General features: G+C 41.2%; 1 protein-coding gene across 1 annotated transcript in view; it reads left to right on the forward strand.

Annotated features, from left to right (window-relative positions):
- Window positions 1–16868, forward strand: part of Palm2akap2 (PALM2 and AKAP2 fusion) — a 287889-nt gene that overhangs the window by 162644 nt on the left and 108377 nt on the right. The window contains 1 exon segment of the mRNA XM_048338798.1: window positions 6846–6931. Within this exon segment, the coding sequence (XP_048194755.1) occupies window positions 6846–6931 (86 nt within the window).

Here is a 16868-nt window from a genome sequence, read left to right on the forward strand (position 1 = left end):
TCAATTGATTTATGTCTAAGCAATCTTTCTAAAATCATCTCTGATGGAGTATTTATAAGTAGATCCCTTCTATAAGAAGACAAGTCTCACTGGATGCCAGTGGCTCACACCTGTAATCCTAACTACACAGGAGACTGAGATCTGAGGATTGTGGTTCAATGCTAGGGATTGTAGGAATAATATCATGCATGACTTTTCTTCTCAAACAAGTCATAAAGAAGAACACGAACAATGAGAGAAGGGAGAATGTAAAAGGAAAGTGGTTTTTCTGAAAATCTGCAGAAATCGTGTGTGTGTGTGTGTGCATGTGCATGTGTGTTTGTGTGTGTGTGTGTGTGTGTGTTTGAGCCCATGGACATGAACATTTGTGATACAATTCAAGCCTCAGATCAAATTCTTAGGTAGCTTCTTTCCCTGATATCAAAAAAATATATATTGTGTTTATGTAACTGATAATAGAAATACATCAACCTGAGATGTTTGTCTTTTATAATTATTTACCTGAGCCGTTTAAAGATTTGTGCAGTGGTTATAAATCATAGCTCTTACTAGCATAGGAAATTCGTTTGAACTAAATGATGCAAGCAGATGTTGAAAGTCATGGATAATTTTCTAGAACAGAAGGAGTCACTGGCAAGGAGCTCAAGATCGCTTTTCACGCCATGACATGACATCATTCCGCACCCATGTGCAGACCTGGAGTTCTGCTCTACGCTACAGATGTGGAAACCGAATAACCTCAGGGTAGCCAGGCGCACATGGGAAGTTCCTGCAGATGTGAAATCTGAGGAGGATATGATGATGGACCTTAGGCAAGGTACTTCCCAGGCATACTGCTTACCATAGGCCAACCTGGTTTCAGTGCCTCATTCGGATGTATAAAAACAATCCATACTTCTTTACAGGATGGTGCCTATCCATCCAAAAATTCCACTTACCATTTCTTATAACCTTTTTTGTTTGTTTGCTTGTTTATTTGTTTTGGGGTTTGGGGAGTCAAACTCAGGGCCTTATTCATACTAAACAAGCACTCTACCACCAACCTTTGAACCCAGCCCAGGATTATTAACACTTTTTTAAATGAAAATGTCATGTCTGTTTTCTTTTACTCTTGCCAGAAAACAATAGACTAATTTGGATTGTGTTATTGGTTGCAGACTAAAATTTTAAGAATACTAATATGTTTATGTTTCATATCTCATTCTTTTTTTTTTCCAGTCCTGGGGTTTGAACTCAGGGCCTGAGCACTGTCCCTGGCTTCTCTTTGCTCAAGGCTAGCACTCTACCTCTTGAGCCATAGCGCCACTTCCGGCTTTTTCTGTATATGTGGTGTTGAGGAATCAAACCCAGGGCATTATGCATGCGAGGCAAGCACTCTACCACTAGGCCACATTCCCAGCCCTCATATCTCATTCTTATGGTCATAGAACATTTATGAAAGATACTTCAATAAACAAAGATAAGACTGTAGCAGAGAGAAAATACTTCCCAAAAGGCAGAGTGCTAGTGGCTCATGCCTGTAATCCTAGCTACTCAAGAGGCTAAAATCTGAGGATCTCAGTCCAAAGCCAGCCTGGACAGGAAGAATCCAGCCCCGCAAAAATCTGAAATGGATCTGTGATTCCAAATGGTGAAACACTATCCTTGAGCACAAAAGCTCAGGGGCAGCACCCAGGCCCTGAGTTCAAGCCCAAGGACCAGCACATACAAAATTACTTCTCAAAGTAAAATAATACATTGTTCCTAGGGCTTGCTTAAACTTGGGGCCTGGGTGCCATCCCTGAGTTTTGGTACTCACTCATGGCTAGCATTTTACCACTTAGAGCCACAGTGCCACTTCCAGTTTTCTGGTGGTTAATTGGAGATAAGAGTCCCATGGACTTGCTTGCCTAGGCTGGGTTTGAACTGCGAGCCTCAGATCTCAGCCTTCTGATCCACCAACACCTGGGTGTAAATGAAATTTTTCTGTTACAAAGAGTTGTATTTGTACAGTTTTGAAGTAGGTGAGGGGCTGGGAATATGGCCTAGTGGCAAGAGTGCTTGCCTCCCCCTCCCATGCATGAAACCCTGGGTTCGATTCCCCAGCACCACATATACTGAAACACCCAGAAGTGGTGCTGTGGCTCAAGTGGCAGAGTGCTAGCCTTGAGCAAAAAGAAGCCAGGAACAGTGCTCAGGCCCTGAGTCCAAGCCCCAGAACTGGCAAAAATAAATAAAATAAAAAAAAAATAAAGTAGGTGATCCAGCTTGGTGCTGGTATTTCACACCAGTAATACTTGCTACTGGGGAGGCTGAGATCTGAGTATCAAGGTTTAAAGCCAGACCAGGAAGAAGAGTTTCTGAGACTCTTGTGTCCATTTAACCACCTAAATCCACACATGGAACTGTAGCTCAGGGGGTAGATCTTGAAAGAAAAGCTAAGGGACAGAGCCCACACCCTAAGTTCAATCCCCAGTAGACACACACACACACACACACACACACACACACACACACACACACACTAAGTGATCCAGCATGTATGGTGGGGTCCTCTGTATCCCAGATACAGATACCTGTGAGGCTGAGGCAGGGTGATTGTTTGAGCCCAGGAATACAAGTAACATAACAACATAGGAGGAAAAAAAGTACTTGATCTAAAATGATTTTACTTCTAATTTTGTTTATATCTTGCTTTGGCTTCTATTAGCTATTGTTACAACAATGCTTCTTCACAAACCATCTCTAAATTCAGTCCTGATTTTTTTTTTTTTTTTTTTTTTTTGCCAGTCCTGGGCCTTGGACTCAGGGCCTGAGCACTGTCCCTGGCTTCTTCCCGCTCAAGGCTAGCACTCTGCCACTTGAGCCACAGCGCCGCTTCTGGCCGTTTTCTGTATATGTGGTGCTGGGGAATCGAACCTAGGGCCTCGTGTATCCGAGGCAGGCACTCTTGCCACTAGGCTATATCCCCAGCCCAAATTCAGTCCTGATTAATGTGAAGCATACAAAGTGAGGCTGTGGACTGATGATCTAGACTTGGTTTGGTTTCAAGTCTGTCCCCTCCAAGAGTGTTCATCTTGGGACTTGTCCTTCTCCCATCACAGTGGAGTGCAAGAGGACAAGCCTTTGCTTGTCCTGCCTCCTTACACCCCATTGGCCAAAGTAAACATCAGCAGGACAGGGGAGGAGCTTTCTTTCTCAGTAAGAGAGGAGGGAAGTGAATGTGGGCAGATCAGCAATGCAAACTATTACATGAACTACACATCACATAACTGTCCACCACCATAACATCTGTGAGTTAAATCTACCAACAGTGAAATAATTCAAGAGTGACAATTAGTCCATGAAATGCAATGTATAGGAGGGAAATAATTTATTTATATAGAAGTAAAGAGGGCTGGGGATATAGCCTAGTGGTAAGAATGCCTGCCTCGGATACATGAGGCCCTAGGTTCGATTCCCCAGCACCACATATACAGAAAACGGCCAGAAGCGGCGCTGTGGCTCAAGTGGCAGAGTGCTAGCCTTGAGCATAAAGAAGCCAGGGACAGTGCTCAGGCCCTGAGTCCAAGGCCCAGGACTGGCCAAAAAAAAAAAGAAGTAAAGATTTGGGTTTTTTTTTTCCTGGGAAATTTGCATTTAAGATAAAACTAAGTGTTGTAGATATAGCTAGTTCAGTGGTTGAGCACTTGCCTATCATATATAAGGCTCTGGCTTTTGTTTTGTCTGTGTGCCAGTACTGGAACTTGAACTCCAGTCTCGGCACTGTTCCAGAGGTTTTTTGATCAAGGCTGGTGCTCTAGAACTTAAGACATACCTCACTTCTGGCTTTTTGGTGATTAGTTGGAGATATGAGTCTTATGGACTTTCCTACCCAAGCTGCCTTCAAACTATGATCTTCAGAGTTGTTACCATTACAGGCAAGCCTCAATGCCTGGCAAGGATGTAGTTTTGATCTCCAGCACTTAAAAGACAAAAAGCAAGCATGTCACCCAGCTCTTCTGACCCAATTTCAGCAACCCAATAAGATACAACAGCTATTGTATTTTGAAATGAATTATAGCCCATAGCTCTTCAGAAATCCATTGTTCATTTAGCCTGTAAAATGAGGCCCTTGGGAATCCATATAATATATAATTAGGGAATGTGAGCAATGCTAAACTGTTAAAAATGTATTTAAATTCCTATTCACTTAGTGATTTTTAGTGTTTTACCATCTGGTCATTCAGTTGATCCTTGCTAGAAATATTGGCTATATTTGGATACATGTATACTCTTACACATCTCTAGTTTCTCTATTTATTTGCTTGTTTATTCACTTATTTATTTTACTAAGCACAGATTCTCACATATGCCGAATATGAGCTTTACCACTGAGTTATAATCCCCAGTTTTGTTTTGTTTTGTTTTTTGCCCATCCTGGGGCTTGAACTCAGGGCCTGAGCACTCCCTGGCTTCTTTTTGCTCAAGGCTAGCATTCTACCACTTGAGCCACAGTGCCACTTCTGGATTTTTCTATATATGTGGTGCTGAGGAATCGAACCCAGGGCTTCATGTATACGAGGCAAGAACTTTTACCACTAGGCCATATTCCCATCCCTATATCCACAGTTCTTCAGTTGTTTAACCTAGCAGAGAGATGGGTAAATTAAGCCTCGTGGGATAAATATCGGCCAATGTTTATTTTGAGAAAGTCTCATTGGAACCTAGCTGTGCACATTGTTTATATTTTGTCTAATGGCTGCTTTCACTCTATAATGGCAGCTTGAGAAATTACAACAGAGAAGATAGTACTTAAGCCTAAAATATTTACTATTTGGCCACCAGCAAACTTTGCCAAACATGAACTAACATGATGTGAGAGTTGGAATCTTCGAATTGGACTAAACGAAATGAGTATTGTAGTTACCTTAAGGAAAATAGCTAATTATTAAGGAAATTAATTATGTAAACAAATATGGCAGGGAGGGGGGAGGAGGGAATGAGGGAGGAAGTAATAAACAGTACAAGAAATGTATCACATATGAAACTGTAACCTCTCTGTACATCACTTTGACAATAAATAAGAAAAAAACACAAATATGGCAGATTCTTTTAACATTGAAAAAAAAAACTTGTTTTTACAGCTTAGGAACATTCGTTTCCCAACAGGAAATTATTATGCCAATTAGATAAATATATACATATATATGTGTATATATACAAGTTAAATTAAGTTTGTGTGGACTGGGCATGAAGCTCAGTGGTAGACTGCTTGCCTAGCATGTGAGAGCCTCTGGGTTGGATCCTTAGCACAAGAAAAAGAGAAAGAGAGAGGGAGAAAAAGAGGGAGGGAGAGAGAGAAAAAAAGAGAGAGAAAGGAATTAAGGAAGGATGGGAAGAAGGGAGGGAGGGAGGGCCAGGTGCTTGTGATAAAAAGGAAGGGAAAGAAGGGGAGAGAGAGAGAGACAGAGAAAGGAAGAAACATAGAAAGAAAGAGAGAGAAGAAAGAAAGAAAGAAAGAGAGAGAGAAGAAAGAAAGAAAGAAAGAAAGAAAGAAAGAAAGAAAGAAAGAAAGAAAGAAAGAAAGAAAGAAAGAAAAAGAAAGAAGAAAGAAAGAAAGAAAGGAAGGAAGGAAGGAAGGAAGGAAGGAAGGAAGGAAAGAAAGGAAGGAAGAAAGTCAGGAAGTCAGGCAGGCAAGCCAGATGTTGGTAGTTCATGCCTGTAAGCCTAACTATTCAGAAGGATGAGACCTGGAGGATTTTGGTTCAAAACTAGCCCAAGCAGAATAGCCCACAAGATTCCACCTGCAATAAGACAGACTAGAGGTATGGCTCATGTGGTAGAGCACCATCTATGAGTATAAAAGCCAAGCAAGAGCACAAGGTCCTGAATTCAAACCTCAGTAACAGCACACATGTGCACACAAGTACACGCACACATACACATACACACACACACACACACACACACACACACACACACACACACAGGCAGCAGCAAATGCTCCGTTATAGTGTGTATGTGGAATTGAAGAGAGAGAGAGAATAATCTGGAATTTTCTTTAGTGAGGCTTAAAACTTATTTATTAGAAGTACAAAGTTTCAATTCCATAAGTTAGGTTATGAGTGCAATGCATCTTGGTCAAGGTCACCCCTTCCATCATTCTCCCTCATTTTCCACCCTCCCATCCCTACCCTCAAGTTATGTACGTAGTTCAATTTTCACATAGTGCACATTGAATATAATGACTACATTTGCTCACCCTTCCTCCTGCCATTCAGGTTTCTCCCCACTGCCCCTGCCCCCCCAGCATGTTTCTAGTTCCTGGTATTTATTTTGTTTTCCTGAGACTTATTTTCTCCTGGTCTCCCTAGGTAACCCAGGCTAACCTTGAATTAAAGATTTTCCTTCCTTGGTCTTTCAAAGTGCTGGGATTACAGGCATGTACTACTATACCAGTGTCAAGTTATTTCTACTGTGTACTGAGCTAGATATTAGGTATTTCCATGTTCTGGATTTATTTTAAGCCTCCAATGAAGCCTCAGTATAAGGCTTCCATGCTGGAGGATCCATCCCAGCCCCTTTTCTAATCTGCGTTTGGAATGGAATTCTCTCTAAGATACCTGGATGATGGATTCTACAATAAAGAGATTGGGTAAAAATTTTAAAAAAAAAATTTTAAAGAACAAAGAAGAGTTCACTGACCATAGCTCAGAAAACAAACTTTCCTAGTAAATATCAACGATCAGAGAGATTAAGAGCTATAGGTCATCATGGATTTCTTTACAAACCATGTGATTTGTAATCCACAAAATGACAGCAATATGTTCATTTGTGACAGCCAAATCCCTTTGGCTCAAATGAACTTTTTTTTATTTCTCCAGGAACTGGGTGGGAGAGTATGCTGCTAACGGTGGAGGAGGCAACCTTGGGAGCTGCAGAAACATTCCACCCAGACATGACGATCAAGGTAAGGCACAGGCAGATTCTCCAGCACATCTCCAGATCAAAGGGAACTTCTCTGGGGACAAAGCTAGTACTACCCCTCCACTCTCCTGGGTTTTCTCACTTCACTGATGATTTGATAGCAACCCACACTGGAGTTCCTAAAACCTGGGAGGAGACTAAAATCAGTTGAAAACCAGAATCTAAGAGCTCTTTTCCAAAGAGCTTGTTGTAGGGTTTTTAGAGAACATGTATACGTAGGCTGTTGGCAAGTGGTAACCTCTGTGGGGTCAGTGAAACAAATGCAGAATTTTTGAGCTGAGAAGTCAGGCCTCACTGTGCATTGTGAAGAAAGGTCAGAGACACATCAAGTGGCTTTGATCTGGACTCAAGATTTCCAGTGATATCAGCGGGAAGGAAGCACATGGCCCACTCTAGCCAGCACGCCAACGACCAATGGTTTGCAAAATGAGTCATTGAGAAAGCAAGGAAATTATCACTGTTCAAATTAAATGCATTAAATTTGTAACCATTGCCTAGATTAGGGAATCTATAATGAAAGTTATTAGGGACTCAACCACTTCATTTCTGCTACTGGATTAGGCACAAAAGATATGTTCTCCTTTCACGGAATTTTACTGTTTTAGTTAACAAAGACTGGGGGTGGAAGGGCTTTCTCACATTTTTCCTTGAATGACTAGAATTTGAACACATGCCACTATTCAATGTTGCTTTGGGAAAAAAAGTTCCTTTTTAGATGGAGCTTTTACTGGAGATATTTCATGGCCCGATTTATTAGAAGTCAAACAAAATAGGATATCGGTTGAATTGATTCAGGTCTTTTTGACAATGTGAAAGCTGAACGTATTTGAGCTATGTTATAAAAAGTAAAGGCAGCAAGCAAGCATTACCATAGTGAAATTGAATGAAAAATAGGAAGTAGGTGGTTGGTCAAAAAGTCAACTAATCTAAATAACTGTCCAAGGCTTTCTGCAAAGTCATTTGCTTGTAATTGTGTTTAGCAGAATTTATGAGACAGCAATAGAAATTGCAATGAGGGGCTGGTGTTGCTAGTTGTATGGCAAGGACAGAGTCTAGAGCCATGTTGGACAGAGGGGATGATGCCAAAAGTGAAATCTGACAGAGTTAGAATCACTGTCTTGGAACAGAATTGGTTTTTGAAATATGTTACTATAGCTACAGATATGGTATGGATGATCCAAAAGACTGTTATCTTTTGCTTGTTTTCAAACAGCCAAGTGCCAATGGCTCATGCTTGTAATACTAGCTCCTCAGGAAGCTGAGATCTGAGGATTGTGGTTCAAAGCCAGCCTCAGCAGAAAAATCCGTGAGACTCTTATCTCCAATTGATCACCAGAAAACTAGAAATGGGACTGTGGCTCAAGTGGTAGAGTGCTAGCCTTGAGTTGAAGCGCTCAGGGACAGCACCCAGGCCCAGAGTTCAAGCCCCACAACCAGCAACAACAACAAAAAACTCAGGGCCTGGGCACTGTCTCTGAACATTTTTGCTCAATGCTGGCATTCTACCACTTGAGCCACAGCTCTACTTTTGTCTTTTTGGTGGCTAATTGGAGGTAAGAGTCTCATGGGCTTTCATATCTCAGCTTCCTGAGTAGCTAGGAGTACAGGCATAAGACACTGGCTCCTGACTCAGTTCTTTTTATTAGCATGCACTTGTACAAAAGAAAGGATTTTATTGTAGTATTTCTTACATGTGCAAAATGTGATTTGACCACATTCATAAAAGTAAATGGAATATTCTGACAAAAACAAGTCTTGTCCAAGTCCCATTTTTAGGGTCATTAACCTGTTCTGGGGCTTAGTCTCTGGGCCTGAGCACTGTCCCTGGCTTCCTTTTGCTCAAGGCTAGCACTCTGCCACTTGAGCCACAGCACCACTTCCGGCTCTTCTGTTTAGGAGAATCTCATGGACCTTTCTGCCCAGACTAGATCTACTTGACTTCTAAAGAGATTGCTGGTCACAGAACTCTCTTTCTTCTGAGGGACAGCCTGCTGGAAGTGCCTTGACAGTATTCACCTAGTGCACTGGTGTACCCTCTAAATTGCATCCGCTTGGTTGTATGTTATTTTCTTGAATTTCAAATATCATGACCTGGTTGCCATTTTAATCAAATACACTTATTAAACTCCAAATACCATCTTTACCTTATTTTCCTTTTTTTTCTTTAGCATTCCCAATAGTTTTACTTTTATTTTTTTGAACTGTTACATTCATGTATTAGATTAAAGATTCACTGGCTTTCAAACTATTCATCTTAATTCACAACAATATCTAATTTACTGAAAAAGTAACAGAACACAGAGGGCAGAGCATTTTACCTTCAATTTGGTATAAACAATGATTTATCACAATTCATTTAGGGAATGCTATTAGGCAATAGGATCTAGAAAGTCCTTAAGAAATTAATCTAATACTTGTTCAGTTCGGGGACATAAATTCTATACATGCTCTCACACAATTATTTCTCCATAATGTAAAGAAATAGACTATATTATGGAAGTATATTAAAAATCAATCATTCAAAATGTAAAAATCACTGGTGGCTCACCCCTGTCATCCTAGCTACTCAGGAGGCTGAGATCTGAGGATTGAGGTTGGAAGCCAGTCAGGACAGGAAAGCCCATGAAACTCTTCTCTCCAATTAACCACCAGAAACCAGAAGTGGAGCTGTGGCTCAAGTAGTAGAGTGCTGACCTTGAGCAAAACAGCTCAGGGACAGCACACATACACACTCATGCACGCACACACAAACATACAAGGACTAAAAATTGGTAAAAGAAAATTTTTACTTACCTTGCTGTACTTAGTTTATTTAGAATATCAGTTTTGACAAGTCAGTAGAATTCATTACATACTAAAAATAACACCATATATATACATAGACAAGTTAAATTTTATTGTTAAATGTTAAGATTGTGCCTATGGCACTGGTGGTTCATACTTAGTGACTTGGGACATGAAGATTGACATGTGCTCTCTCTGTGGCCAGCCTAGGAGAAAACGTTATAGAAATCTCATCTTAAACAATAAAAACCTGGGCATAGTACCGTATAGTGCCTGTCATCCCATTTATGTGGATATACGGGATAATCATAGTCCAGGCAGAAACTAGGCAAAAATGTTAGATACTATTCAAAAATGAAAGCAAAAGAGACTGGAGGCATGACTCAAGTGGTAGAACAATATAATACTCTTACTTCTGTACTCATTCTGTAATGACCAGTTACTCTTTTGTATATGAATCGTTTAACTTTCACAAAATGTAATGGGTTTCATTATGACATTTTCATACATAGATAGAATATACTTCAATCATAATCACCTCCATCATCCTCTTTTCTCCTCCCTAGCTCACTTACCTTCCCCCTTTTACATTCATGTCCTCTTTCTTTCTTTTTCTTCCTCTAGATTCCAGTTACGAGGGAAATTTACAATAATTGTCTTTCTGAGCCTGGCTGAAGATGTATTGAGATAATTGTGTGGTTTGTTCCTGATTCTGTTTATGTATTATATTCATTTCCTGGTTTGTGTATATTGAACCATCCTAACATCCATTGAATGAAACCAACTTGGTTATAACATATAGTCTTTTTTGTTTTGTTTTTGCCAGTCCTAGGGCTTCAACTCAGGGCCTGAGCATTGTCTCTGTCTCATTGTCCCTTTTTGCTCCTAGCACTCTGCCACTTGAGCCATACGGCCACTTCTGGCCTTTTCTATATATGTGGTGCTGAGGATTCGAATCCAGGTCTTCATGTATACAAGGCAAGCACTTTTGCTACTAGGCCATATTCCCAGCCCCCAACATATAGTCCTTTTAATGTATTTTTGAATTAGTATTTTCTAGAGGATATTTGCATCTATGTTCATCAAAGAAATTTATCTATAATTTTTTGTTGTTGTGTCCTTAATCTGATCCAGTTTTGTTATCAGCGTAATAATACTGGCTTCATAGAAGAGTTTGTGATCTTTTGCTTTCTACTTTATGGACTAATTTGGGGAGCATTCGTGTTAGTTCTTTAAAGGTCTGGTTGATTTCAGCAGTGAATCTGCTTGGTCCTATGCCAGTTACTCTTTTGTTCTTGTCAGTCATAGGCCTTGAACTCAGGGTCTGGGTGTAGTTCCTGAGCCCTTTCACTCAAGGCTAGTGCTCTACCACTTTGAGTCACAGCATCACTTCCAGTTTTCTGGTGGTTAATTGGAGGTAAGAATCTCACAGACTTTCCTGCCTGGGCTGGCTTTGAACCAGATCTCAGCCTCCTGAATAGCTAGGGTTTCAGGTGTGAGGCACCAGCGCCCAACCAGTTACTCTTTTTTTCTTTCATTCTTTCTTTCATTTCTTTATTGTCAGAGTGATGTACAGAGGGGCTACAGTTTCATATGTAGGGCAGTATGAACATTTCTTATCTAACTTGTTACCTACCCTCCCTTGTTTCTCCCCTTCCCTCCATCCCATTTTTCTCCCCTCCTTCCCGCCATGAGTTGGGCAGTTGCTTTATACCATATAGTTTTGTAAGTATTGCTGTTGCCTTGGTTTGTCTTTTTGTCCTTTGTCTCTCGATTTTAATATTCCCTTTCCCTTCCCTAGTTCCAATACATGTATTTACAATATCCAGGGTACCAAAATCAGTTACAGTGTCATCAGGGGTTAAACTGTGGGAAAGAAAGACAAAAGAAAAAGGGCATAATTTCACATAGTATGTTGAAAATAGCAACAACAAGTGATAAACCACTTGTTTCCATAACTTGGAATTCATTTCGCTTAGCCTCATCTTATATGATCACATGTGCATAGCTATTGAGCTATTATGATCTTCTGCTAGGACTATCCTAGATGTGTACTAATTATTCCCAATAAGGGAAACCATAGAGTCTATGTTTCTTTGGGTCTGGCTCACTTCACTTAGTATGATTTTTTCCAGGTCCTTCTATTTCCTTACAAATGGGACAATGTCATTCTTTCTCATAGAGGCGTAGACTTCCATTGTGTATATGTAACAGTTATTCTTAATGAAGAAAAAATTTCTTAGCTGAACTCCTTTTGAGAAGTCCCCACTCTGGCATTACTAAAATATAAATTACCATTACAAAACATGTCCTCTCTGGTCAAATTAATGGGAACAGGTAGGCCCTTTCACTGCCAGAGGGGGCTCTTGTTTTGGGAAATTCACTTCCACTTCCACTGGCCTTGCATATGAGAAAAGAGTTTCAATCTGGGCTGGGGATATGGCCTAGTGGCAAGAGTGCTTGCCTCATATACACGAGGCCCTGGGTTCGATTCCCCAGCACCACATATACAGAAAATGACCAGAAGTGGCACTGTGGCTCAAGTGGCATAGTGCTAGCCTTGAGCAAAAAGAAGCCAGGGACAGTGCTCAGGCCCAGAGTCCAAGCCCCAGGACTGGCCAAAAAAAAAAAAAAAAAGAGTTTCAATCTGGCCTAGAAGAACACAGAACACAGAAAGTATTGTCAGACACGCTCCAACACCTCTCTGTTGATATACCTTAAATTCTCTTCTCACTGAAGAGTGTTTTTGGTTTTGTTTTTTTTTTGTGTGTGTGTGTGTACTTCAAGGCCATTTCTTATGTCTTAGAGACCTAAATGTTAGATAAATTATTTTCCATCTCCATAAAACTCAACCTCAGGAACAACATATAGCTTCCCAAATGCCAGCATTGCTGAAATATATCTAGTCCTTTGTGCTCTGTATATTAAGACTAAAACTAAGAGGTTTGCTAAGAGGAGCAACAAAACATCCTAGTACAACAGAAATTCTTTCAGAAGGAAGCCTTGTGTTCTTTGTGTGGGGACATGCCTTCTGATTCTGGGGCTTGGACTCAGGGCTTGGCACTGTCCCTTAGATTTTCCACTCCAGGCTGGACTGCTCACTGCTACTCCTTCACTTTCAGCTTTTTGGTGACTAGTTGGAAATAAGAGCCTTACAAACTTTCTTGCCTCTGCTAGCTTTGAACCACTATCCTCAGATCTCAGCCTTCTGAGTAGCTTGGGTTACATATGCCAGCCACCAATTCCTGGCGAGCCTTGTGTTCTTATTTACAGGTACAGGATTCTCTGTAGCAAAACAAAAACAAGCAAAAACACATGGCACAGCCATGTGCCTGCCTTTAGGCAGGGTTGAGATGTTGAAGGTAAAACCATTAGTAAAGGATTCCTTTCCTAGTCCAGAACATAGGAAAGCCACAGGAGAAAAGGATGTTGCTTTTTTGCATGTAAAACTTCTTGCTGGGAAAGAGGTTGTTCTCTTGGAAGGGCAGATGTTCTCCATTACAAAAGGGGGAAAGCATTTAGACTGCTAGTGGTGAATAGAGGCCACAGGTTACAGCTTTCTTTGGCTTTTGCTTTAAAAAGCTTTTGGGTGAGAGCCTTTTGTTGCCCTTTGTACTCACGGATGACGACATTGCGAAGGATTGTTGCAGGCAGGGGCTCAGGAAAAAAAGACACATTTGGGACCAGAAGTCCTGTCTGCATTGTGTGTACCTATAAAGATCACGCTAAATTTGCTTCCTGACCAAAGGAGATTTTTCCCCCCCAGAGATTCTTTTCTGTAACTCTTTGAATCTATTTAGAGTAATGGATCTCAGAGGGGGATTGGCAGTGGTAGACAGGAGGCAAAGCAGGATTTTATGGGTCAATTCACTGCATTGGGTTTTCTTCAAAGTACACAATTTCAGTTTCAGCTGTGTGTGGTCATGAATCTCTGTACATATGTAGTTTGAGGTCAGCTTGGGCTACATAGTAAGCCCCTATCTCAAAAAAATAAAAACAAAACATTGCTCAGAAGTAGATTGGTGGCTGTGGTGGCCCTGGCTTTGGTTCCCTGTACCACAAAACAACTAACCAAAAATAAGCTTACATTTTTAAAGAGAAGGATTAAGAAAGGCTGTGTTGTAGACCAGTATACAGTGTATTGACATTGATTATTCATTACACTTGTGGACCTACCTCTTATTGTCAAATAAATGAAGGTATAACCACCTTTAGCTCTCACTTATCTGAATACAGATAGTGACTATTCCTGGCCCATGGAAGGTTCCTTCTTTGCCATTCTATTTTTTCACCATGTCTGTTTGCCAGGTATAATAGCTAGCACTGATTGTAAGGCCCGCCCAGGGAGGGCTCCATGCAGATGCCCCCCACCTGATTAAGTCTCCACCCAGTTACCTGGGTAACCAGCAGACCTGGAGGCAGTTACCTCCCCTTTCCCTGAGGTCACATCCTAATCCACCTGGCCACACCCCCTGCCCCTGCCCTAGATAAGGCAGGGCTGGGTGGGAGCCGCCCCTTCTCTCCGGCCTTGGATCATCTTCGCCACAGGCCAGCAGTTCGGTAATAAACTTTTCTCTCCTGCCTGAACACTGCGTGGCGTTCTCCTTTACCAGCTACCTACTTTAAAAACCTAACACTGATTACTTGATGTGACCTTATACACTAAACTCTTATGTGCATCATCTCATGTAGTCCACAGCCTGCTGAACAAGAACTGTCATGAACCCCATTTTGCAGATGGGGTCATCTTGGCATTGAGTTAGGCCACTTATCCAAGATTGCAAAGCCAGAAAGTTTTGAACCCAAGTAGAAAGACATTTTGAGATCTCTGTGTTTGGATAGCAATGAATGCAAATTCATGTTTTTATTAGCAAAAACAGGAGATTGGTGATGGTAGGCAGGAATGGCTTAATCAGGTAAAATATAGAAATCAGGGGCTAGAATCTCAGGTTAATTGTGGAACACGTACTTTGCATGCCAGAGACCCTAAATTCAATCCTTAGCATCAAAATGAAACCAACACCTGTAATCCTAGCTACTCAGGAGGAGGTTGAGATCTGAGGATTGCAGTTCATAGCCAGCCCAGGCATGAAAGTCCATCAGACTCCAATAAACCACCAGAGAACCAGAAGTGGCCCTCAAGTGGTAAAGTGCTAGCCTTGAGCTGAAGAGCTCAGGACAGGGCCCAGGCCCAGAATTCAAGCCCCACTACCTACAAAGAAGGAAAGGAAGGAAGGAAAGAGAAAAGTGTTATGATTGGCTGATTTGTTGTTTTTATAGACAGAAGAACAAATGGAAGCAGAACAAAAATAGATTGGTCATTTCAAAGCAAGTTTCCTGCAAGGGTGAGGATTGACTAGGAGACAGAACCACAGAAAAATAAACTAACCAGTGGTTTAACAGATTACTTCAGGTTACTTTTGCAAGGATTAACAAATATGTAAGAGTTAAAGCCATGGCTGTGCTGATTGGCCTGTTTGGGAAATCTGGCCATCTTTGATTCTCTCAATTCCTCACAAGGACAGATAACAACAAAATTTTCCTTGGGTAGCATGGAGCTTCAGCACTGGTGACATAATTTTTTCTGACCTATTGGGGCCCAGTATGGAATCTAGTTCAAAACAGCAGTCACTTGACATTAAGTTTAACATATTATAAGCTTTAGCTGGACTCCAGTAGCTCACACCTATAATCCTAGCTACTCAGGAGGTCTGAGGATTGAGGTTCAAAGCCAGCCTGGGCAGGAAAGTCTGTGAGACTTTTGTCTCCAGTTAACCACCAGAAAAATGCAAGTGGAGCTGTGTTTCATAGTGATAGAGTGCTAGCCTTGAGCAAAAGAGCTCTGGGACAGAGCTCAGGCTCTGAGTTCAATCCCCATGACTGAAGAAAAATAAAAGAAGCTTTAAACTAGACACATGTATAGTAATAGTACCTACAACATATTGATAATCACTGGTGGTAATTATATGTGCCAGCTATCCCAGCACTGAGCAGCTGAGGCAGCAGGATCACACGTTGGAGGCTAGCCTGGAGCTATATAGCAAAACTCAGTCTCAAGAAAAAAAAAAATTAGGGGCTGGGAATATGGCCTAGTGGCAAGAGTGCTTGCCTTGTATACATGAAGCCCTAGGTTCCATTCCTCAGCACCACATATATAGAAAAGGCCAGAAGTGGCGCTGTGGCTCAAGTTGGCAGAGTGCTAGCCTTGAGCAAAAAGAAGCCAGGGACAGTGCTCAGGCCCTGAGTCCAAGCCCTGGGACTGGCATATATATATATAGTATATACATATATATACACATAATTTTTCACATATATGTAACAATTGATGTCATATACTTCTTAAAAATCAAAGCTTCAAAGCTATTCACGTCAACTCTTGATTTTCATCAGTTTCTCTGCAAAAGTAACTCTGACCTGTTGGTTTGCTCTTTCGCTTTTCTCTTGAACCTAAATCCCTTCTTCCTCAATCTCAGTATGTCATGGCTTTTCTGAACCTGTTCTGGAATCTTTGTTTCACTCGAGCCATCAGTTTTCGTCTCACTTCACTTTCTACAGAGAGAGTCATCATCCCAATTTGGCAAATGTTGTTGATAAAAACAGTTCTTTCTTACTTAGTAAAAAGTCCCCTCTCTCTAAGTGGTCACCTCCTAAAATAGATGACCCTGGCCTAGCTATTCCTAGCAACAGTTCTGAAATGCTCACAGATATTTCCTGGGTATAGCAGTGCATTTCCTTCTGTACAACATTTCACATGTTGCTGGAATGGAGATAATGAATGAAACAAAATTCTAGAAACCATTTTGTTCTACCTCTATCTTCTTTGTCAGAACCCCCATGCAGATCCACCGGTTTTGTTTTGTTTGGCTTTGCTTTTGCCAGTGCTGAGGCCTGAACTCAAGGCCTGAGCACTGTCCCTGGCTTCTTTTTGCTCAAGGCTAGCACTGTACCACTTGAGCCACAGTGCCACTTCTGGCTTTTTCTATATATGTGGTGCTGAGGAATCGAACCCAGGGCTTCGTGTATACAAGGCAAGCACTTTACCACTAGGCCATATTCCCAGCACTCCACTGTGTTTTTGTTTGTTTGTTTGTTTGTTTGTTTTTACATCATTGGACCTAACCCAACTTATTTTGAAG

This window comes from Perognathus longimembris, chromosome 1 (genome assembly GCF_023159225.1).
Source record: "Perognathus longimembris pacificus isolate PPM17 chromosome 1, ASM2315922v1, whole genome shotgun sequence".
In the NCBI taxonomy this organism is placed as follows: Eukaryota; Metazoa; Chordata; class Mammalia; order Rodentia; family Heteromyidae; genus Perognathus; species Perognathus longimembris.